Source organism: Trifolium pratense, linkage group LG3 (genome assembly GCF_020283565.1).
Source record: "Trifolium pratense cultivar HEN17-A07 linkage group LG3, ARS_RC_1.1, whole genome shotgun sequence".
Lineage (NCBI taxonomy): Eukaryota > Viridiplantae > Streptophyta > Magnoliopsida > Fabales > Fabaceae > Trifolium > Trifolium pratense.
In genome coordinates, this window is record NC_060061.1 from 45,426,976 (window position 1) to 45,449,527 (window position 22,552).

Consider the following 22,552-nt stretch of genomic DNA (forward strand, 5'->3'; position numbering starts at 1 on the left):
GGGGAAGCGAACTCCTTCGCGTAATTCCTCAAAGCTTATCTTTCCATCTCTATTATTATCTCTAATACGAATAATTTGGTTCGCTTCTTCAATGGTAAGCGATGTGTTGCCGAATCTTGCATACACATATTGAACCTAATCTGCAGACGTCAAATAAATTGAAATAACCCATAAGCTCCTCATCTGAAGGGATAACGTCCACCACATTCATCATGACTTGCAACTCGGCATTATGATGTGAAACTACACAAATATACAATTGGTTAAATATAATTGAATATTTAGTTTAATATCCTTTTTATAATTTTTATGGTATATTTGAAAATTTAAATGTACCTATATATTTGAAAATGATTATTTTTCAATTGGTATGCATCTTTAATATAACACAAAAATATGGTGCTAATCAATAAATTATATGCATTAAGACAAAGCGAATTCATAAAGAATAAAGTTTTACAAAACTAGTTCAAATGAATGTATTTTTTGTCAAGTAGTACTCGGTCACTAAAAAATTTACATCTTTAAGCGAATAAGTGGAGAATCTGGAGAATCTCAAGATCAAACATATCCTTAGATTTGTTCATGGGAAGGGAATAGTATAAAACAAATGTTAGGACTAAATCTATTGCTAAAGAGTCATCACTAATAAACCACATATAAATTATCTATGTCCATAAATCATCACTTTCACTATATTGATAAACTCATTTAAGTCTAGCTTCCTGTCACCATCAATATCATAACCACTAACAGTATTGTTCGCTGCTTCAATGGTCATCTCATGGTTGTCGAACTTTGTCGCGAAATGATGAAATTCTTCTACAGATATGAAATCATTATGATCCTCATCAAAATTTCTAAAAATTTCCGGAATCCACTCCAAATACCATTCAAGGTATCCAATGATATGAACGTCGACCTCATTTTTTATGACTTTTAACTCGACATTGGTTGAGATATGATCGAGCAACCGCATTACATTCCCAATTTCTTTGATAGTAATACAACCATTTTTTCCGATGTTGAAAAGGCTGATGGTCTTCTTAAACTCTAAGATCCTTTTGTAGGGGGATTGAACGGCCATTGGAGGAAGATTTGATTCTGCAAAAGTAGAAGAGAAGAGGAAAATGATTTGTATGAGATGTGGAACAATATGTGAGTAAAATTTTGTTCTTTAATTTATAGGCTAGCAAGACTTACCATTAGTAGGAGATTCATCATGCACATGAATTGCAGTTAAAACTTGAGAATAGAGAATAACAAAAAGAACAAGACAAAAAAACATATATGACTTTGAGTAATTCATGTTATTATTTCTTGGCGAATTACAATGATATGGTTAATAATGCAGTGGTCTCTATATAGGGCAAGAATACGTAGTTTTTATGGGGGTCAAGAGTCAAGTTTAAAAATAAATTATGACAAAACTTGCTACCAAAGCAACTACTAAAGGATATACAAATTTAAATATTGCAGAATTATGGTAGGAAAATTTGTTGCGGATTTGTTCTTATTATCCGCAAAAACTTCCGCAGGAGAGTTTCACGATTTCAAAAATTGCAGAAAACAATTATCCACGAAGGTATTAGTTGGAAACTAAAATTCTCGAGAGAATTCGCAGAAAATGTATTTCCTGCGGAGTTTGGGTCCAAATCCACAAGAAAATAGAAAATTTCTAGTAGTGATAGAAATGAAAATTAAAACGTAACACTTTTTTATATAGGTCGTCCATTTGATTATTTTATTTTTGGAAAAATTAGAATGCAAAAGTATCACAAGCTAGAAATATAAGTGATGCATTTGTTTTCTCTGTATAATTTAGTGATGAAATACAAGCATTGGTGATGGATATATTTCGTACTAGTTTGTAATGGAATTGAAATTTACTCACTAATATTTGTGACGTTAAAAATGGTTACGGATTTTGGGGCGTAGCAAAATCCGTCACTAAGCAGGTTTGTATAAATAGCTTGTAAACACATTTTACATAAGTGTATAGCATCATAATCAATTTCACAATTCCATTATTATCTTCTCTTTGCGTATTTATCAAGTTCTATGCACAAGTTCTAACATCATTGTGGACAATTTTGTTTTCTATTATTGGATAAATAAGTCATATCGATCATCTGAGATTTATCGACGGGATCATAAATATAAGCGCTTGTTCATGTAGTGCAAGACTTTAATCACTTATGGCACCATAGAGTTCACCATAAAACAAAATGACAATACAACTCATGTACATCAACTTCCTCTTTGAGAGGTTTTGCTATCTTGAAACCTTTCAAAGTTACGATGCTTGCTCGGTGCACCCAAATACCTCGAATTCTAATAACGAGTAGTAGCAATAATATAATTATATTGCAAACAAATCAGCGAACACAACAAAATATCATATACAAAATAAATACAAGAAAAAGTTCATAATATACATAAATACTAGTAATAGCACAACTAAAAAACGATCACCTAAATATATGACAAAGGCAAAAAAAAAACTCATAATAATGAAATAAACAGACCAAATAAAACATGTCCTAATAATGAAAATAGAATAATTCCCATAAAAACTCATTTGCCCCTTCCCTTTTTTTCCTTTGTTTTTTAAGATTTTGGTTGTGGTTTTGATCTATCTCCATTACTATTACGATTAACTCCTAAAAACTTATTTCTGTCCTTAATCATCACTATTACTATATTGTAAAACTCATGTAAGTTTAGCTTCCCATCACTATCACTATCATAAGCACCAACGGCATCATTCGCTGTTTGGACATTCATCTCATGCTTGTCGAGCTTTGTAGCGAAATGACGAAACTCGTCTACAGATATGACATCATTATGATCCTCATCAAACTTAATGAACATTTTTGTGATCCAGTTCAATATTTCTACAACGTAACTGGTACCAACGTCGACCTCATTTTTAATGACCTGCAACTCAGCATTAGTTGGGATATGACCGATCGACCGCATTACATTTCCAAATTCTTTGATAGCAATACAACCAACTTTTCCGTTGTTGAAAAGGATGAAGGTCTTCTTAAATTCTAAGATCCGTTCATCGGTGGATTTAACAACCATTCGAGAAAGATTTGATTCTGCAAAAATAGAATAGAAGAGTAAATTGATTTGTATGTGATGTGGAACAATATATGAGTAACTTTTCGTTCTTTTTTTTTTACAATGAGCTTAGGATCGAACCCAGGACCTATAACGTACTACCCAAACCCCTCACCACTAGACCAAACCTAGTGGCTTAACTTTTCGTTCTTTTATAAAACTATGCATTGCCTTAGATAAAAGGTTTTTTCTAATCCACCCTTTCATAATTTGAAACTATGTATGACCCTCTCTATTCAAAACATTTAACTCTTTTTTATACACCGCGCCACCGCGCTAAATTATATTTTTAAATATATTTTTCAATCTGTGAATATATACAAAAATATACACATGCTTTCAAACAAATTTTATAATATACATACTTGTAGAGATAAATTAAAAATTGATAATAATAAGTCAAAAAAAATTTGATAATAAAGTAAAGGGTTAAATATAATTTTCATCCCTATAAAATTAGTAAAATTTGGTTTTCCTCCCTATAAAATAAAATCACATGTTTTTATCCCCTAAAAATTTTATGTTTTATTTTTAGTCCGTAATCACCAATTTATGTTCATTTTAATATCAATATTAAGTTAAAAAAAAAAATGTCAAAATTTTGTCCATTATGGACTAAAACCAAAACAGCAGTTTTTTTAAGATGAAAACATGCAATTTTTTTTATGGGGACAAAATTAAAATTCACTAATTTTATTGAGACGAAAAACACTTTTAACCCTAGAGTAAAATAATAGTGAGATGTGATTGAATGCAGGTAAAAAAAAAATTACCATTACGATGCATATATCAATAAAATTATATGCATTTGACTTGTAAAAATAATGTTTACCTCAGTAATGTTAGTAAATTTCAATTTATCCCATGTAATATTATTTTTTCGGATTCCAACCCTATAATGTGAAGATTCTTGACTTCTAATTAGTCATTGATTGAACATGTTGTCTTTAATTTGACTATTTAGTATTTTGCCCCTATAATATTAGCAAAATTCGATTTACCCATCACTAATTATGTCATGTCATCAGTTATGTTCAGTCATAAGCCAACATGTTCAATAAATGTAACATCCCAACTTTAATTAATAGAAAAATATTAATTATAGTTGATTATTGGAGACTAATTGAAAATAAGTGAACAAATATAAGAGATAATTAAAGAACACCAAGAATAAGTTAACTATCAGCATTTGAGAGAAAGAGAACCCTTTACTCATTTGTGAAGAATCAGAACAACAACTTGTCTCATTTCTTTCTCTCCCATAACCCGTGTTCTTCAACCTCACGCCCCTCCTCCATAACCCATGTTTCATTCTTCTACCCAAAAGGTTGCATGTACTCTTTTCTAGTTAACTCTTAGTCATTGACCTGTAACAAACCATTCATTCTTTCTCTATTACGGGAAATTAAATTGAAGAAAATCATAGGTGTTTATGGTGTTGATTGCATGTGCAAATTCTGGAACAAATTCTCAATCAGCAGCATGATAAAGGAAGGGTAAGTTATAGAGTTAAGAAATTCTCAAAGATTAAGGAAGCTGAAAACTTGCAGAAGTTGGAAAGGACTTGGGATTTAAGAAATTATTATGGAAAAGTGATTTAGCAACCTTAATGAACTGTTGTTGTTGCTGTACAGTGGTCTGATGTTGTTGTTAAAACTGATTGATATGATTAGAATGGTTATGGCTGAATTCTATGGAATTTTAGTGAAAAATTCGTATGACAGTACAGGTACTAATCGAGTCATAGTTGTTGCTGTGTAGCCCAGACATGTGTAATTGTTGGATTTTCGGATTCTACACTTAATTCCCTTCAGTTTGGATGTAAGTTTGATATGTTTTGGATTAGAAATGGATTCGGAAAACGAGTTTGAAGTTTGGATATTGATGCTGGAAACTGCATACGGGTTTTGGCATGGATTTTGCGGAATAAGCTAAAATGTGAGTTTAAGTTGGGTGAATGATTCCAGAACTGAATATGTATGCTTAATTGGCTGAGTAAGAGTCTGTTTGGTAACACAAATAAGCTAGCTTATAGCTTATTATATGAGTTTATAAGCTTGTTTAAAAAAATTAGAGGTGTTTGGTAACAAGTTTTTTTTACTAGCTTATAGTTTTTTTTCAGATGCTATTTCAAGTAGCGTTTGAGCTTATAGCTTATAACTTTTTACACTTTATTCCATTTTTACCCTTTCATTTAATAACTACTCACTCTAAAATAGAAATTACCCACTATCAATTATGTCATTTTATATTTATTAACCACTTTAAAAGCTAATTTTACCAAACACTTTAATTTCAATCAGCCAGCTTTTCAGCTATCAGCTATAAGCTAGCTTTTCAGCTATCAGCTAGCTTATAGCTTATTTTTACCAAACAGACTCTAAGAGTTTGATTTGAAGTTGAAATGCAAAAATTAGAGGTCGGAAGTCAGTAGCAGTTTTATGCAAAAATATGTCGCGAGTTTGTATATGCGAGTGGCACCATCGGATGGCTCTAAGCGGGCGATATGGCTCGGTACTGCTAGCAATTTCAGGTGGGTTCCCTTAGAGCCTTAAACTCTAGTTAGTTTAGCTCCATTAGTTTCCCCAAATAAAATATGCATGATAACATTAGCTAGAATAAGATGATAGTTTCCCCGAATTATTAATGCATGACCACTTTAAGGAAATTAGGATATTATTGTGTGATAAGGTTTAAATCCCAAAATCATCTTCATTCTATTCATTTAATATTTTTATGTTGCTTATAACTAGAGAAGAATGGGATTGTAGGTGGAATTATGATATATTCTTTGAAAATGCAAAGGAGGGAACTGTACTGGTTTTCTCGCTTAGTGAGTATGAAGATTCGCCAAGCGAGCGTGGCAGAACAGAACTCTGGAAAAACAATGTTTTAAATAATAATCCATTCATTTTATATCCCTGACTATTCTGAAGTATTTTTGTAAGCAGTATGATAATATTATGTGAATAGATTGTTAATCACTTCAGGAAATTAAGTATCAGAAACCAGGACAGTTTAAAAATACCCTGGAAGGGAATTCATGGGCAGGATAACAATCACGATAATTAAGTTAAGTTAAGAAAGTCAGTCAATCATGGTGGTTACTTATGTACCACGTTATGGGATTCGAGTAATCTAATCATGTTACGATTGTGAGCTTCATGCCGTGTTGATGCGTATAATCATCAACGACGGATATGTCAAGCCTCTGAGATCGGCTCACCTCAGAGTGTCTTAGTTATGTTAAACTGAACAAGATAATTAATTTGTGTTACACCTTTATATTATTATGTTTATGAAATCATGTTATGAAATTATGTTAGGGACTGACAATCAGGATCAAGGAACTTTTAGTTCATTAGTTGCCCCCGGTGTAAACACCAATAGTAACTGTGTAGTAGGAATCCACTGAGACGAAGTGACTGTTCTCATCCCCCAGTTATTTGATTTTAGATAAACAGGTTGATCGAGATATCATGGTCTACAAGCATGGAGTTCAGATACTTGGATTATGCTAGTTGAGCTGACGTCATGTTATCTTATATTTTGTATAAGATTTAGTTTCTTTATGTTTTCGGTTGTTAGCTCAATTTAGTATTAATCTCTTGAATTTTGTAATCCTATTTATGTATTCGGACGATATGTAATGAAAATTTAATGTTTCCCGATTCAGTTATGTACACTCTTGTTGATATTCTAGATAAATTGATATGGGGTGTTATAATAAGCGACTAAATAGACGGAATTTTCACGTAGAATCGTAAAAAAAAATACAGAAATAAATTATAGGCTGTGACTCACCAGTAATAGGAGACTCATCATGCACTTGAATTGCCGTTAAAACTTGAGAATAGAGAATAACAAAAAGAACAAGAGCAAAAATCATATATGACTTCAAGCAATCCATGTTATTACTTCTTGGCGAATTACAATGCAATGGTTTGATAAATAGTAATGCAATAATCTCTATATAGAGCAAGAATATGTCCTTTTTATGGGGCCAAGAGTCAAGTTTGAAAATAAATTATGCCAAAACTTGCTGCCAAAGCAACTTCAAAAAGGATATACAGTATAAATACATCTTGGAGGGGCTATACTAAGAAATAACATGAGTTTACGGCAATTATTCGTTACGAACAAGTGGGATAAAATTATGAAGAAAAAAGGAAACAATGAAAACTCAAAGAATAACCCAACAATAATGAAGGATATGAGAAATAATAAAAGATAAATATTTAAACGATGGAGCCAACGATTTCTCAATTGCCAAAAAAACAATATGAAAAGACTTAATATCTAAAACAAACCTATCAAGAGTCACTTTCCAATTAAAGTTCTACTAACCTATAGAATAAGAAATTTTAATGGAAGTAGTAACACCAATAAACTCGTCATGAAATGCAAAATAATAAACAATAGGGGGAGAAAAACAATCTAAGGTTGCACCACTCGAGTCTCTAAAAATGCCACTACAAGTGATTCTGTTGAAGCACAATCTCTAATAATATGTTAAAGATAACAAACTTCAATGATTAAAGATATATAGTTTTTTTTTATCCATTTTGTTATTGATAGCATAGATAAACAATAATGAAGATGGCAAAAAAGTGTATAAGGTATGCTTGAAGGTCAAGGAGGCAGATTGATTGGTTATTGTGACTCAGATTGGTGAGGGTATCAAGTAGAAAGGAGAAGCACTATGGGATATATATGTTCAAGATCTTCAACTCTCCAATTTCATGGAGTTCAAAGAAGAAAATTTTGATGGCACTCTCAGCATGTGAAGATGAGTATATCTCAACTTGCATTGTAGCATGCCAACGTGTGTGGTTACAATCATTGCTATAAAAAATTATGGTTGACCAAATCAGCAATATGTCTTGCAAGGAATCTCATTGCTCATGGGAAGAGCAAGCACATAAAAACTAAGTTTCATTTTCTTAGATACCAAGTAAACCAAGGAAAGCTAATCCTTACCTATAGATCAAACTTGTGGACATCCATATGTCAAATGTTAAATGTATAGTTAGGCTAGAGAATACGTAATTAGAAATGTTAATCATGATCCATATGTCAAGTTAGTTGAAGTTCGTAACAGTTACAAGTTACATGTTACATGTTACAAGTTACTTTGGAAGTTTGTTATCACTTAATTTGTATAATTATAAATAAACACATTGTACATAAGTGAAGCATCATAATCAATTTCACAATTCCACTACTCCAAAAAAAAAATCACAATTCCATTAACATCATGTGGACAATTTTATTTTCTATTATTAGATAAATAAGTCTCATCGTTCTACCTTTAATACGAGTGCATAAAAATAAAATGTGGAGTATACTACTTTTTAGAATATTAGAACAAGTGTTTTCGGGACACTTTTTAAAGATCTTAAATAATAAAATTTTATAAATATATATAAAATCAATACATTGAAAATTGAGAATATAGAATAAGCACCGCTAGTAATAGTTTTAAACTGACATCCAATAAACATCTTGTATTCCACCAAATTGTTATTTTGAAATTAATTGCATAACATAGCAAATTGCAAAATGCAGAGAGATAGGTTATAACATCGTTGTTCCTTTTCTTTAAATAAATCTATTGATTTTGGGTAAACAGCCCATATTCTCTTCCTTTCTTCCTTTCGATTAATAACGAATCAACAATGGACTTCAAAAGGGCAAAAGAGGGAAAATTGACAAATTAAATGTGATGTAATATATGCTGTGGAGACACGATTTCCAGAAGCTAGTGCGACCAGTTTCACTCGAAATCAATTTTGGAGACAAAATGTGCAATGTGCAGTGGCAGCAGAGATAGTCAAAGAAGCCAAACATGTCTAAAGCACGGTGGCGGAGCATATACGTGCTTTTGGGTTATCTCACCGGGTAACCAAAACATGCACTAAAAGAGTTGGGTTGCTCAGCTGCTTTGATTTAAGTGTTAGAGAAATCAAAAAGTTAAAAGAATCAGAGTTCAATTCCTTCAACAAGTTTTTCATCACCATAAAATAATGGAGATATTGGTTTATCTTCTCTCTTTTTTCTTCAATAAAATAATTAAACTAATATAACTAGGGACAGTCGCACAGTCACACGCACGCTTGCAAGAACACCTCTGTAAATTGATGAACAGTAAAATGTTCTCAATAACATGATGTCTAAAATATTTATGTTCAAAAACAACAAATTAGGGTTCTACAAATAAGATGATTGGAGCATAGAGAATAGAGATATCAATTATCATCAAAAGACATTTATAGTATTTTATCAAAGTTCTTATTTTATGACTAATGTGTAATTTCTTATTTTTCACTAATGTTTCGAAATTGAACTGACTGTCTGAAATGAATGAGGATTGAATACAACAACTGTAACACAGCAACATCAGGCAACAACGGAAATGACAGTATCAAACAAAAAAATACGTACATATCCACCCTTAGCAAATAATCAACAACTCACAAGAGCTGATATCAAATTCTCTCCAGCAACCAATCTGTTATCCATATTCTCTAACATACAAGAAGCTACATCTGTTCACACAAACTTATTCGCCACTTAGTATAGGTACTATGAGCGGTTTCATTTGTGCCAAATATACAATCGCCCACCTGATACAACAAAGGAAAGACGAGGTGAGCACGACCACAAGCAAGACATTATATGGTTAATTACAAGTTTATAAATATGCAGACGGAAAATTTTGGAATGAACAATCATGTCTAAGAATGATCATTCCATCTAAAGGTCAGTTCAACTCAACCTGTAAACAACCTCTGTACAGACTGTCAAACATCATATTTTATTTTTACCTATAAAATGACGCACACATACTAGATGAATTGTGCATAATGAACAGACTCTAAGTACACAATATCAATTTATAATTTTCTTTAGTAAAACAACACATTTAAGATTTAGAATGTAAATATAACATTAAAATGACAATGGGTAGTTTAATCCGAGAAAAGCATAATCTTCAAACTAACTAGTAAATTATAAGCTATTTGCAACTGGACATGTTATGATATACAAACATTAAAATAATGATGGCCCACTTAATTTTCAATAAAAGACAATATCAAATAATAGCAACGCTCAAGGATGATTAAACTAAACTACATCAGTTTTATAGGGTTCGTCTATCAGGCTTCTATTACTATTGTTTTGATGAGGGCTGCTATACAGTATGTTTCATATGACTAAAACCACACAACATCTTGTCGCACTTTGAAGAATAGCTATGGAAAAAGAAGAAAAAAATAGCTTCAACAACATTAACTACTTGGAGTACTGAGTACATGTCCGCCTGTGAGTGTGAAATTAATTCATGGGCACGAATAGCATGCCATTAATTATTTTTCTTCTAATCAATAAGTTCCTTATCCAGGTACAATAAACTTAGGTGCACAATTTCTATTTGCAATAATTCCTTGATTGACTTGATACAAACTAAAAAGAAGAATGACTATTAAACGGTACTTACATCATCCAGCAGCATATTGTTGCAGTAATAACCAGAGTTAGGTGAAATCTGCAATAAAATAAGAGATTAGAAACATGTCAAAGAAAATGATACATGTATTGTACAGATATCAATAATCAAGAAAATATACAAAATGAATGTTCAAGAGATTTGTGGATATATGTCCTTGTGTGTACAAATTCTTTAGAACCTGTTGGCATCACTAAATGAGTCGAATACTTAGGTCTGTTTACTTTCTAAAGTATTTTCAGTTTTCATTTTCTAAAGTTTGTGTTCATCTTAAAGATAGAGTGAAGTTGGAAAAAAAAAAGGAAGAATGCATTTTAAAAAACAATAAAAACAGTGTTTTGGCATCTTCACGATTTCTAAAAATGCTAGATCAATTTTCGAAAATTGTAAGAGAAAATATTATATACACATTCTCTTATGTTTATTAGTTGAAGTGAAAATGAAAACAAGAAACATGAGAAGTAAATGAGCCCTTAGCTTTACAAAACACAATAAAAAGTTGGCATGAAGCCATGAATAATCGATGACACCATATCAACTATTAATGAGAAGTTAATAACGATTAACAGTAGTAACTAACAATAAAGAAAAAGAAGCAGACCTTCCTAAAGAAGGCAACCATAGATGCCTGCTGTATTGAATCCTACACAATAATGCTAGACAGTTTTTGAATTAACCAATAATACTGGTCATTCTTCTAAGTGCATCTCAGTTATGTCTAATGTCTAATTTAAATTTATACAAGCTCTGAAGCACCGATAAGGACACCGAACACAACACTAATATGTAGACACCTATATAAAATTTAGAAAATAAAAAGGATTGTAAGTAAACACAAGTGTCATTGTCATGTCGGTAGTTTCTATACACGAGCAAACCTTCAATCTAATAAAGTGTCAACGCTAAGTAGTATACAAGACACACTTAGCCTAATTTGATCACAAAAAACCTTTAAAATTTTAACTAGAGTAACTGTAAGCACTAGAAAACAAGAAAAATACAGTGCCTATATAATCCTCGAGTTTCTCTTATCAAAATGTTGAGCATTATTAGTCAGATTTTTATATATTTAAAAGTAAAATCTCGCACAAAAATCACATCAACTAACACAATTCAACATTTTCATACTTCTTAAGCTCAAATCAAAACAATTCATAAATATCTTACTATACACCAAATTGAGTACATAGTACACTAATTCATCAAATGCAGAAACTCCCAAATTTTGAATCAGCATCATAAATCGATAAAATTGCGAACAAATAGCAAAAAATCAAATTGATAGAGAAGCTAAAAGATGAAAACGAAGATCAGAAAAAAATATTACAGATTTGCAGAAGGTCCTCTATTGCAGCAAATTCTGGTGCAGAGACACGCGATGATTCCAATCACCGCGAAGATTGCTGTTGTTATCAAGAAACCCATTCCGATTCGTTGATTTCAGATTCCGATCAGAGAAAATTAATTCCTAAAACGAAGAAGAAATCAAAACAACGATGATGTAATTTGAATAGATTTGAAGCGAGAATTTGTGATCGAGAAAGAAAAAACGAAAAAGTGGATCAGAAAATAATATTAATAATTACAAAAATGAAAATGAGAATTGAGAATTTTGTTACCTCTGAACTCTGAAGCAGAGAGAGATCTTACGGTTCTATCGCTTGATCAGTTTTGTGCTATAGAGACACGTTGTTGATTTTCTCATTCACAATAATTGGGCTTGGGCCAATGAGCTTGAAATCTATTTACACCATCTTTATTTACTAATACACCTCTTAAACTTTTTTAAATCTTTTTTACAGGACAACCTAACACGACAGATTAGGAACCTTCTCAAGTGGAAAATATTTATGTATTTTTGATATATTTATTCCAAATTAAAAAAAAAAAAAAAAATTGTTGTTCATTGTCATTGTAAAATTATTTTACGCATGCATTTCATAATGTATTGTCATATCATTGAATGAGTATGGCAAGTCATGTGTTTTAAAACACATTACATGATGTATCCATATATTATTTGATGTATTAGAGGTGTGCATCGGTCTGATTTTGATCGGATTCGGGCTCGAAAGTTCAATACTGTTCAAAATTGAAGTGTTAAATATCAAACTCATTTCTGACCAATGAACACTTCGGATTGCACATGTTACTTTTGAGTATAACTTTATTGCAGAGCTTACATCCGACTAAAAGTATAATAATAAACAATTATAAAAATGTATAGATTACATATAGTTCGGTCGGTGATAGCTATCGCCGCTAGTCCGTGAACCGCCAAAAACACATAAAATCGGTGTGAACCGAGTAAATTGATGAACCGGTCCGGCTATTGTATTTCCAGCCGGTTCAATCTATTTTCAACTTTTTAGTTTTCTTTTCTCCGAAACCGTGAAAGGCTGAAACTGAATGCTATTCCCAAACGCGTGAAAGCCCTTTCCCTCCAACCTCCGCCGCTCACCGTCGCCGTCAATTGCAGCAGGAAGGAAGAGAGAATGCCGAAGAGGACGACACATACATACTCTAGCGAGGATGCTGCACCAGAGGGCCCACAATCCGATCTCTTCGTTTATTACTGCAAACACTGCGGATCCCATGTCCTCATAACTGGTTAGTTAGTTTGATTCAATTCAATTTAATTCAATTCGATTCTCTTTTCAAACCCTAAACCTAATGAAACAAACAATAGACACTCAATTGCAGAAAATGCCTCGAAGAAAAACCGACAGAGCTTACGTTTTAGACAAGAGCAAACATCTTGCCAGATTCAACATTCACGAAGCAGGCAATGTTCTCTTAAAGCGTGGTGAAGGAAAAGTTGAGAAACAATTCCGAATGAACTGTATCGGTTGCGGTCTCTTTGTTTGCTATCGATCTCAACCAGAATTTGATTCATCCTCTTTTATTTATGTCCTTGATGCTGCACTCAGTACTGTTGCTGCTGAAACTAACCCTCAGGATGCACCTGTTCCTCCCTGCATTTCCCACCTTGAAGGTGGACTTGTTCAGCTTGCTATTGAAGTTGAGGATCGTGCTCACCGGTCTGCAATTACCAGAGTCAATGCTGATGATGTTAGAGTCAGTGTAGCTGCTCCGGCTGCTCGTGGTGAAGCTAACAATGAACTCTTGGAGTTTATGGGAAAAGTATGTAGTATTATACTTACTTCTTCTTCTATGCATTATTTTTAATCTGTTACTGTAATAATAATGTAGATATGTAGTTTGTTAGTTAGCGCCCGGCCAAATACATCAGGGGTCCTTTAAATTTTGTATTGTAAGAGTTAGGTTGTAAGTTTTTTAGGTAACAATTAGGTTTTAAGTTTTTTAGGTAACAAATAGGTCATTTAGTTTCTAACTTGTTGTACCGTTACCCTTAGGGTTACTTTTTGCACTGTGGCTGTTAACATTGACTTCCACCTTGGTGGATATTTTGATGAAAAAGGCGCATATGTTGATGGAAATTAACCGAAAGGATAACAGTGCAACAAGTTAGAAACTTAAATGACCTAATTGTTACCTAAAAAACTTAAATGACCTGTTACAAACGTGAAACTTAAATGACCTTTAGGTACATTTAGCACTCACAACATACATATGATATGACTGATTCACTAAATTTTTATATTATTATTATAGGTTTTGGGTTTAAGATTGAGTCAAATGACTCTTCAGAGAGGATGGAATAACAAGTCTAAACTTCTTGTGGTGAGTTACATTACTATCTTACCACCCCTTCAACTTAAGCATCCACATTAATTTCAATTCTAATTCCCTCTAATAGGATGTACCCTGTTTAATTCATTTCAGGTGGAGGATTTGACTGCTAGACAAGTTTATGAGAAACTTTTGGAGGCTGTGCAACCTTGATGCTTGCTAGCTTTATTATGCATGTAAGCATGGGTTCTGATTTAACTCAACGTCACAGTTCTTCTTGACATTTCATTTTCATAGTAGGTGTGGAATCTCTTTTTTCAACAAAAATAAGTTTGGGATTTGAATTTCAGTTTTATTTATTTAATTTTACAGAGACACGCATACAAGGCCATGGCCTATTGCTCCTTGGACATTGATATTGGAAATCTAGAATAAGTAAAACTCATTTGATTAATCAGAAATTGAGTCTGGTTGAACCATAACGATATGTGTTTGATTGAATGTGAAAAACTGTTAAAAGTCTACATTGTTGTGATTGAAAGACTACTAAAGGGGTGAGCAATTGTTTTAATGGCTGTGGAGAAAAAGAGGGAATGGTGAAAGGGTGGTTGAGATGTGCACGGTTGATACTGAGTACATCTCATTGGAGGAGAGGGAGACGGGAAGAGGACTAGGGTAGGGGAATTGAACAAGACTAGCGAACAAATATTGTTGTCGTGTATAATAATGATGGTTGAAGGGGGTTTGGTTTATAAGGAGAAAGGGTGTGTTGTGTAAGATTTTAAAAGTGTATTGTGTGATGCAGTTTTTTCTACTGGTTTAGGAACGACGTGTTGTCTTGACTCAAATGGGGCTTTTATTGGTGCAAATATTGAGAGTTTCTTTTTGTCATGTTACAGCAGAAAAGGAAGCAGCCTATGGTCTTCTGAAAGTTCTCCAATGGGTTTGTGAATTGGATTTCTATAATGTTCTTATGGAGTGTATTGATCTTATTTCCTATTTTCCAAACTTTAAAGTAAGTTTGATCCGAAGACAAGCTAATAATGTTGTCCACAAACTTGCTAGAGAAGCTCTATTAATAGCTAGTCACCAATCTTTCTAATAGTCCTTTTGTATTGTTGATGAATTGATGAGTAAAATACCTTGAATGTCTATTTTTATTTTAAATATTCTGTCACACCCTAATGTATTTAAACTATTCTGTCTATTTTTATTTCATGAGGGGTTTTAAACTAAATTACTAAAACTATTCACTTCGCAATTAAATGTGAAAGCTCAATAAAGTCAAACATGTAAACAATTATCCTCATAATCTGCTTTTTTATCCTTACATACACATTGCACCTAATATTGTGGATGTTATGCCATTCCTGCACCCAGTAGAAACTTCTTTCTCAACATGCAAAGTAACTTATATACATCCTCATTCCGTTAACAAAAATGTTACAAGTGTTACACCGACATTCTGAGACGTGCCAATAGCTAATATTTTTTTGAAGAGTTTGTAAAATCATTCTCAACAATCAAGGGACAAGATCATAACTAGATTGATGCCTAAATCAAGCTTAAAGAATTTTACAGATACGAAACTACTATGAAAAAGTTCAAAAGAACCGAGAAGCTAAAAGAAGAGTTTTCGTGGGGATGCTTTAGATGCAACTGTTGATGAAAAGTTTGAGGCTTTGAGGGGAGTTGATGTTTGATCGCTTTCTTGGCCCCCAGGTAATCTGTCAAGAAGCTTTGCAGCCCTTGGATCTGTTAGTAACATCTTTTGGAAGGACCGTGAGAAGCCAGTTGCAATTATAATTTAGGCAAAATTACACTACACGTCCTTTATCTTATTTATTTGTAACACTTTGGTCCTTTATCTTTTTTTTGCAACACTTTAGTCCTTTATCTTTTATTTGTAACATTTTAGTCCTTTATTTTTTTTATTTTTAACACTTTAGTCCCTTTTTTTGTAACAGTTTGATCCTTTATCTTTTTTTATTTGTAACAGTTTGGTCCTTTATTTTTTATAAATAAATAAGATAAGAACCAAAGTGTTATAAAAAAAAAGATAAAGGACCAAATTGTTACAAAAAAAAATAAATGACCAAACTGTTACAAAAAAATAAGATAAAGGACCTGTAGTGTAATTTTGCCTATATGGACATGTTTATAAGTTGTTTCTATAAGCTCTCTCAAACAACTTCACAAGTGCTTATAATAGTAAATAAGTTCAAATACGTTATCCAAACAGAACCTTAGTGCAAAATGAATTATAATATGCTCTTTCAACAAGTGCAGATAAAATGAAAGTACCCGAGATACTATGTTTCATTAAAAAAAGTTTTAAAACAAGATAAGATGTATTTGACTTTTATTTATTCATCAAGTATCGAAAAAGCTAAAAATATTATAATCAAAATGTAATATTTTTAATCCTTGATTGATTAACATTGTTGTTTCGACACATCTTTAACTCTTATAGATATGTCTGATATGTGTCTAAAAAAAGTAGAAGTAAAGAAAAAATATTACTTTTACAACACTTGTCCAACACGTGTCGTACGACTGTCTTATAGGTGTCGAACCCCCGATCTAAGGAGTGTCAGAATAAAGAAAAAGTAACTTTTTTGGATACATGCTTAAGCTGTATAACACAACTTTTGGGGATGCTCTTGTTGCTGTGAAGTTAGACACCACAATTTAGATGCAATGTCTAGCTTCATACAAGAGGGAGAATCATGAGGAACATCACTATTTGAAATGATGTAATTCAAGAGGTTTCGGATTATAAAACATAAATGTGTAAAATCTTGAAATTTTAAATATGTACAAGGGGAGTTCGGATTGTATAACTTGGACGTATCATGTTTGCGTCCATATTAAAAATGTCAGCACGCAGTGATAACTCCTAATAAATTTAAATTTGTTTAGTTATGCCATTCCTGCACCCCAGTAGTAACTTATATACATCCTCATTCCTTTAACAAAAATGTTACAAACGTTACACTGACATTGTGAATCACAGAGTCAAGCCAATAACTAATTTTTTTTTAAGAGTTTGTAAAATCATTCTCAACAATCGAGGGACAAGACCATAACCAGATTGATGCCTAAATCAAGCTTAAAATTTTTTACAGATACAAAACTACTATGAAAAGGTTCAAAAGAACCGAGAAGCTAAAAGAAGAGTTTTCGTGGGGGTGCTTTAGATGCAACTGTTGATGAAAAGTTTGAGGCTTTAAGGGGAGTAGATGTTTGATTGCTTTCTTGGCCCCCAGGTATTCTGTCAAGAAGCTTTGCAGCCCTTGGATCTGTTAGTAGCATCTTTTGGAAGGACTGTGAGAAGCCAGTTGCAATGATAGTCACGTGAATCTCACCATTGTAGCGATCATCAACAACAGCTCCAAATATAATATTGGCAGAAGGATCGGCTAAACTTGTCACAACCTGTAAAGATTACCCGTTTTAGATAAAGGATACATATATTTTACACAGACGCACAATATCAACTCAGACCCTGTTTGGATAAATAACTTAATTAAGCACTTATCATGTAAGTGCATATGTATAAGCTATAAGCTGTTTTTATGAAAATATTTTATGGACATGTTATAAGTTGTTTCCGTAAGCTCTCTCAAACAACTTCACAAGTGCTTATACTAGTAAATAAGTTCAATTAAGTTATCCAAACAGAACCTTAGTGCAAAATGAATTATAAATATGCTCTTTCAACAAGTGCTGATAAAATGAAATACCTGAGATACTCTGTTCACTTCCTGAAGAGTTATGTCTTTTCCTCCAGTAATATTATACACTATCCCTGTAGCTGACTGAATAGATGATCCTATTAAAGGTGCCAAAGTAGCTTGTTCTGCAGCTTCTTCTGCACGGTTTTTACCGGAGGAAACACCTACTCCAAGCATTGCAGTTCCAGAGTCTTTCATCACAGCTTTTACATCAGCAAAATCCACATTTACAAGACCAGGTATCTGTAAAAAGTCAGGATAATCCATATAAGATAACTTCAAAACCTTGAACTTTGACAGTACAGTGACCATATAGGAAATATCAATAATTGGCCATGTCTAACATGAATAAGTGGGTAATGTGGTGCACCATGCACAAGTTTCGGATAACGTTATAACGAATACGAATTTTATAAAATCGAGCGTTGAATTGAAAGATTATATCATATAGATCATCCATGGAAACTCTTAGAAAAATTGAAAATGATTTGATATGTTATTGAGATCCATCAAAATTAACGGTATTTAATAAAACTCATAAACCGTTAATTTTGATGGATCTCAATAACATATCAAATCATTTTCAATTTTTCTAAAAATTTCTATGAATGATCTATGTGATATAGTCTTTCAATCCAACGGTCGATTTTGTAAAATTCGTATTCGTTATAATGTTATTCGAGACTTGTGCATGATGCACCACATGAATCACTTGTTCATGTTAGAAAAAGCCTAAACAGTTAATCAACTCACTGTTATGATGTCTGATATTCCCTGTACTCCTTGTCGTAGAACATCATCAGCAAGACGGAAAGAATCCGTCAGAGGCATTTGCTCATCAGCTATGTCAAGCAGACGGTCATTTGGAATCACTATAAGTGTATCCACATTTTTCTGCAGATTTTCGATGGCTTCTAGTGCCTGAAATGATTACATTTGAATTTCAACCACTCAAAGTATCCTCAAAGCAATGCAATATCTTGGAAAAAAGAAAATAAACATAAAAAAATTTATGAAATGCATCATCACGGTTCAGCCATAAGATAGATATAACTCATGATTAATGATATAAGGTATGAATTGGGAAAAAATAAGACGAAATTTCAACTCTTTTTAGCATACAATAACAGTGTTAATTGTTAAGTAACATTTGAAGTAGCTTCTACAAAGTGTACTTTCAAGTTCCGACTGAGGAAAGAAATGACACATGCCTGCAAGGATCTTTTGCGTCCTTCAAAACTGAAGGGATAGGTAACAACACCAACGGTCAAGTAACCAGCCTCTTTTGATATCCGAGCCACGACAGGGGCAGCCCCAGAACCCGTGCCTCCACCCATACCGGCAGTTACAAACACTAAATCTGAGCCCTGAAGAGCATTAGCAATAGTTTCTTTTGATTCCTCAGCAGCTTGTTCCCCCAAAACTGGATTACCACCAGTACCTGCATCTCAATCAAGCAGTTTGAATCAAATGCAACAATCAAACGATCCGAAGCTGTCAATATATCTCGCAGCAAATAAAATGTGTTGTAAGATTCAGCCTTTCGCTCATATTTTGTCAACCAATCCCTCCTAACTCACATATTTGTAGGGAAAAAAATTGTAATTATGTTCATAAAGATTTAGGAAAAATGGGATCGCCGCCCATGCATGCAAATTGCCAGTACAACTCAAAATGGCATTTTCTTTTGACCCTATTTCATGGTAACGAACATTCTCAAGAATTTCACTTAAACTTAGACCCATAACTGATATAGGAATTAAAGCTACACACAAATCACATAATGATCAACATATAAGCAAGTTCAATTGAGCACAATTCACATATGAATCTCAAGGGAATAAAGGGCGGGTTTCTGACCTAATCCACGAGTCAAGAGTTCTCCAATTTTGATAGGATTCTCAGCAACAGAATGCAACAATGCTTGAGCATCAGTATTTATAGCATAAAAGTCTACACCCTGATTAAAAAAATATGGAAAGAAAATGTTTCAGAACTATGTAGTTGCAATTCAATAGCAAACACCAATGATTAGTTACTGAAAAGCTTCTCCAATGTTTCTTTATCTGGCAATTTATCTAAAAAAGCTTCTTTCATTTCTATGCAGGAATTCGTCATTTTGAAAGCTTTTAATGTCAATGTCCATCATCCCAATGCACCTGTCATCAAAGAAGTATGGTGGCATCCTCCGCTTTATAATTGGGTTAAACGCAACACAGATGGTTCAGCGTTGGGTAACCCCGGTATTGCTTCTTGTGGGGGTCTTTTTAGAGACTATACTGCTACTTTTCTTGGAGGTTTTTCTATTAATATTGGAAATTCTTACGCCCTCCATGTTGAGCTTATAGGTGTTATGAATGCTATTGAGATCGCTCATTCAAAAGAGTGGAATTATCTTTGGCTTGAATCCGATTCACAATTGGTTAATTTAGCTTTTAAGTCCTCCCTCATTGTCCTTTGGAAGCTCCGTAATCGATGGTGCAATTGCTTGGAGTTGACTAAAACCATGCATTTTAGAGTGACTCACATTTTTCGTGAAGGGAACTGTTGTGCAGATAAAATGGCTGCTTTAGGCATCAATGTTGATGGTTTTTATTGGTGGGATAATGTTCCGCCGAGTGTTCAAGGAGATTATATTAGTAATTTAATGGGTCTTCCGTCTTTTAGATTTCATTAAATTCATTGCACTCTTTTTCCCTTATCCTTGGTTTTATCCCTTGGGGTTTTCCAGGAAAGGTTTTTAATGAGGCAGTGGCAGGTTCCTTGTATTTTTGTCTTCTTGGGTTTTGGTCTAGTCCCCCCAAGTTTGTCTCTTTTTTCTTTCTTCTTAATAAATTTATTAGGGTGCTGCAAATGATAGATGGTGATTATGGGGTGCCAACATAGTTGAGATGTCATAGTTATCATGTGATGCACGCTAATGTTTTATAAAAAAAAAAAGTTACTGAAAAGCTACACTGTCTTGACCAAAGACAGAAAACACAATATTAGTGCCTAGTACCCTACTAGCCTGATAATCACATTCTTCATACCCCTCAAATCCTTGCAGGAACAATGACAATGTCATGATTGCTAAAATGCAACCATGATAAAAACATCTCCCAAAAACAGAAACAAGAGAATTGCTTGATGCACGGACACTGGACACGAAACTGACACGTCAACACCGATAATAATTTGAGAAAATCACATAACTCAGTGTAATCATAAGTGGCAGGGTTGTGTCAGTGTTGTTTCGGTGCTGTGTCGGTGAGATATGTCAGTGTCCGGCACCGAGGCGTGTCTGACACCAGGACACACCTAATCTTAGAGTGTCCGTTCTTCATATTTGCGTAATACACTCTACACTCTGATTTCAATACTTTCTCTTCTATTTGTTGAAATTCAAATGAAACCCAATAAATAATTTGCATTCCACATAAATTTCAACAAATCAAATAGAGCATGTTAATTATCATTTCGCAGATAAGCAAACCCACCAAAGTTATCACAATTGCACATGATTCATGAACGAAAAACAAAAAACCCATTAATAGATATGCCAAAAAAATGAATAAAAAACAAAACTTTATCATTAATAACGGAAAAAGGGAAAGGAAAAACCTGTAATCCACAACCAATCATGCGGTTAACGGCATTGTTGCCACCACCACCAACACCAACAACCTTAATCTTAGCATTGTCAATGGAATCAAAGGAGCATGAAACGGGCCTAAAACGACGTCGTAGGGGTTCATTATTACAGGTTATTAATCTAGGATTCAGTGAAATAGAATTTCTAAGAGTGGATGAAGAAGAGAGTGAAGTGTGAGAAATTGGAGTGGGAATGGAAGAAGATGAGAGTAGCTTATTGGGGGTTTTAAGAGAAAGCATAGCCATTTTTGCTATGCTTGTGGTGTGTTAAGGGTTTTTGTAATTGGGAAATGGAAGAAGAATTGGGAATTCAGGGGTTTAATTTTAATAGAAGTTGAAGATTGAGTTGAATTTTTTCATGTTAAGGTTCATATGAGACGAAGACCCACTCTCATCAGCAAGGGAGCTCTTTTACTTAGTTTTTTAATTATTTTTTGGAAAATGATAAACAGTATCCGGACACTAGTTAAGCATATTAATATAGAAGTTTTATCTTGAAATTTGTACATTTAACACATTAAAAACATAATAAGTCATCTTTTTAACATTAACTATATCTTTTAATCTCCTATTTTAGTATGTTTAACAAATGCCTAGCATACCCTTATTTTTTTTTCATCCATTTATTTTTGGTTTAATTACATTTTTTGTCTCTTATTTTTATTTTATGTTTTAAGTTGGTCCATTATCTTTTAAAAGTTTTATGTTGGTTCTTTATCTTTTCTTCTGTTGCATTAATTAGCCCTTCCATCAAATTTTAGATTTCAAGTTGGTCTCTTGTGTTTATTTTAGGTTTCAAGTTTGTCTCATATGTTTATTATTAAACCTTATATATATATATATATATATATATATATATATATCGCCTCATGATTTTGGGGAGCACACA

The 22,552-nt window shown here is 33.0% G+C and overlaps 5 protein-coding genes and 1 long non-coding RNA gene across 12 annotated transcripts; 2 read left to right on the forward strand and 4 right to left on the reverse strand.

Moving 5' to 3' along the window:
• Positions 1 to 494: 494 nt before the first annotated feature.
• On the reverse strand, positions 495 to 1,322 carry LOC123918944 (calmodulin-like). The gene is made up of 2 exons (XM_045971138.1): positions 1,204 to 1,322; positions 495 to 1,104 (listed from the first exon to the last, which is right to left on the reverse strand). The coding sequence occupies exons 1-2, from the start codon at positions 1,307 to 1,309 to the stop codon at positions 665 to 667; spliced, it is 546 nt and encodes a 181-aa protein (XP_045827094.1). The 5' UTR covers positions 1,310 to 1,322; the 3' UTR covers positions 495 to 664.
• Positions 1,323 to 2,494: 1,172 nt separating this feature from the next.
• Positions 2,495 to 7,058, reverse strand: LOC123918945 (calmodulin-2-like). Its single transcript, XM_045971140.1, has 2 exons — positions 6,934 to 7,058; positions 2,495 to 3,107 (listed from the first exon to the last, which is right to left on the reverse strand). Exons 1-2 carry the CDS (start codon positions 7,037 to 7,039, stop codon positions 2,611 to 2,613), a joined length of 603 nt encoding a protein of 200 aa, XP_045827096.1. The 5' UTR covers positions 7,040 to 7,058; the 3' UTR covers positions 2,495 to 2,610.
• On the forward strand, positions 5,510 to 6,858 carry LOC123918946. Its single transcript, XR_006812996.1, has 2 exons — positions 5,510 to 5,662; positions 6,586 to 6,858. It is a non-coding gene; the product is annotated as an uncharacterized LOC123918946 (long non-coding RNA).
• A 2,304-nt stretch (positions 7,059 to 9,362) lies between the features above and the next one.
• Positions 9,363 to 12,400, reverse strand: LOC123918947 (V-type proton ATPase subunit e1). Its single transcript, XM_045971141.1, has 4 exons — positions 12,259 to 12,400; positions 11,967 to 12,107; positions 10,631 to 10,678; positions 9,363 to 9,755 (listed from the first exon to the last, which is right to left on the reverse strand). The coding sequence occupies exons 2-4, from the start codon at positions 12,062 to 12,064 to the stop codon at positions 9,692 to 9,694; spliced, it is 210 nt and encodes a 69-aa protein (XP_045827097.1). The 5' UTR covers positions 12,065 to 12,107; positions 12,259 to 12,400; the 3' UTR covers positions 9,363 to 9,691.
• A 376-nt stretch (positions 12,401 to 12,776) lies between these two features.
• On the forward strand, positions 12,777 to 15,470 carry LOC123918951 (UPF0235 protein At5g63440). Of its 7 annotated transcripts, none has more exons than XR_006812999.1 (5): positions 12,777 to 13,249; positions 13,329 to 13,783; positions 14,276 to 14,344; positions 14,447 to 14,593; positions 14,666 to 15,470. XR_006812999.1 is itself a non-coding variant. In XM_045971151.1 (5 exons), exons 1-4 carry the CDS (start codon positions 13,135 to 13,137, stop codon positions 14,504 to 14,506), a joined length of 699 nt encoding a protein of 232 aa, XP_045827107.1. In that variant the 5' UTR covers positions 12,777 to 13,134; the 3' UTR covers positions 14,507 to 14,529; positions 14,666 to 15,470. The 7 variants fall into 7 exon arrangements, 4 of the variants coding, with proteins under 4 accessions (XP_045827107.1, XP_045827109.1, XP_045827110.1 ...); XR_006812997.1 differs by having other exon boundaries at positions 15,193 to 15,470; XR_006812998.1 differs by having other exon boundaries at positions 15,196 to 15,470.
• A 1,767-nt stretch (positions 15,471 to 17,237) lies between these two features.
• On the reverse strand, positions 17,238 to 22,116 carry LOC123918950 (cell division protein FtsZ homolog 1, chloroplastic-like). Its single transcript, XM_045971150.1, has 6 exons — positions 21,634 to 22,116; positions 19,891 to 19,990; positions 19,242 to 19,471; positions 18,784 to 18,951; positions 18,040 to 18,273; positions 17,238 to 17,731 (listed from the first exon to the last, which is right to left on the reverse strand). The coding sequence occupies exons 1-6, from the start codon at positions 21,907 to 21,909 to the stop codon at positions 17,462 to 17,464; spliced, it is 1,278 nt and encodes a 425-aa protein (XP_045827106.1). The 5' UTR covers positions 21,910 to 22,116; the 3' UTR covers positions 17,238 to 17,461.
• Positions 22,117 to 22,552: the final 436 nt, after the last annotated feature.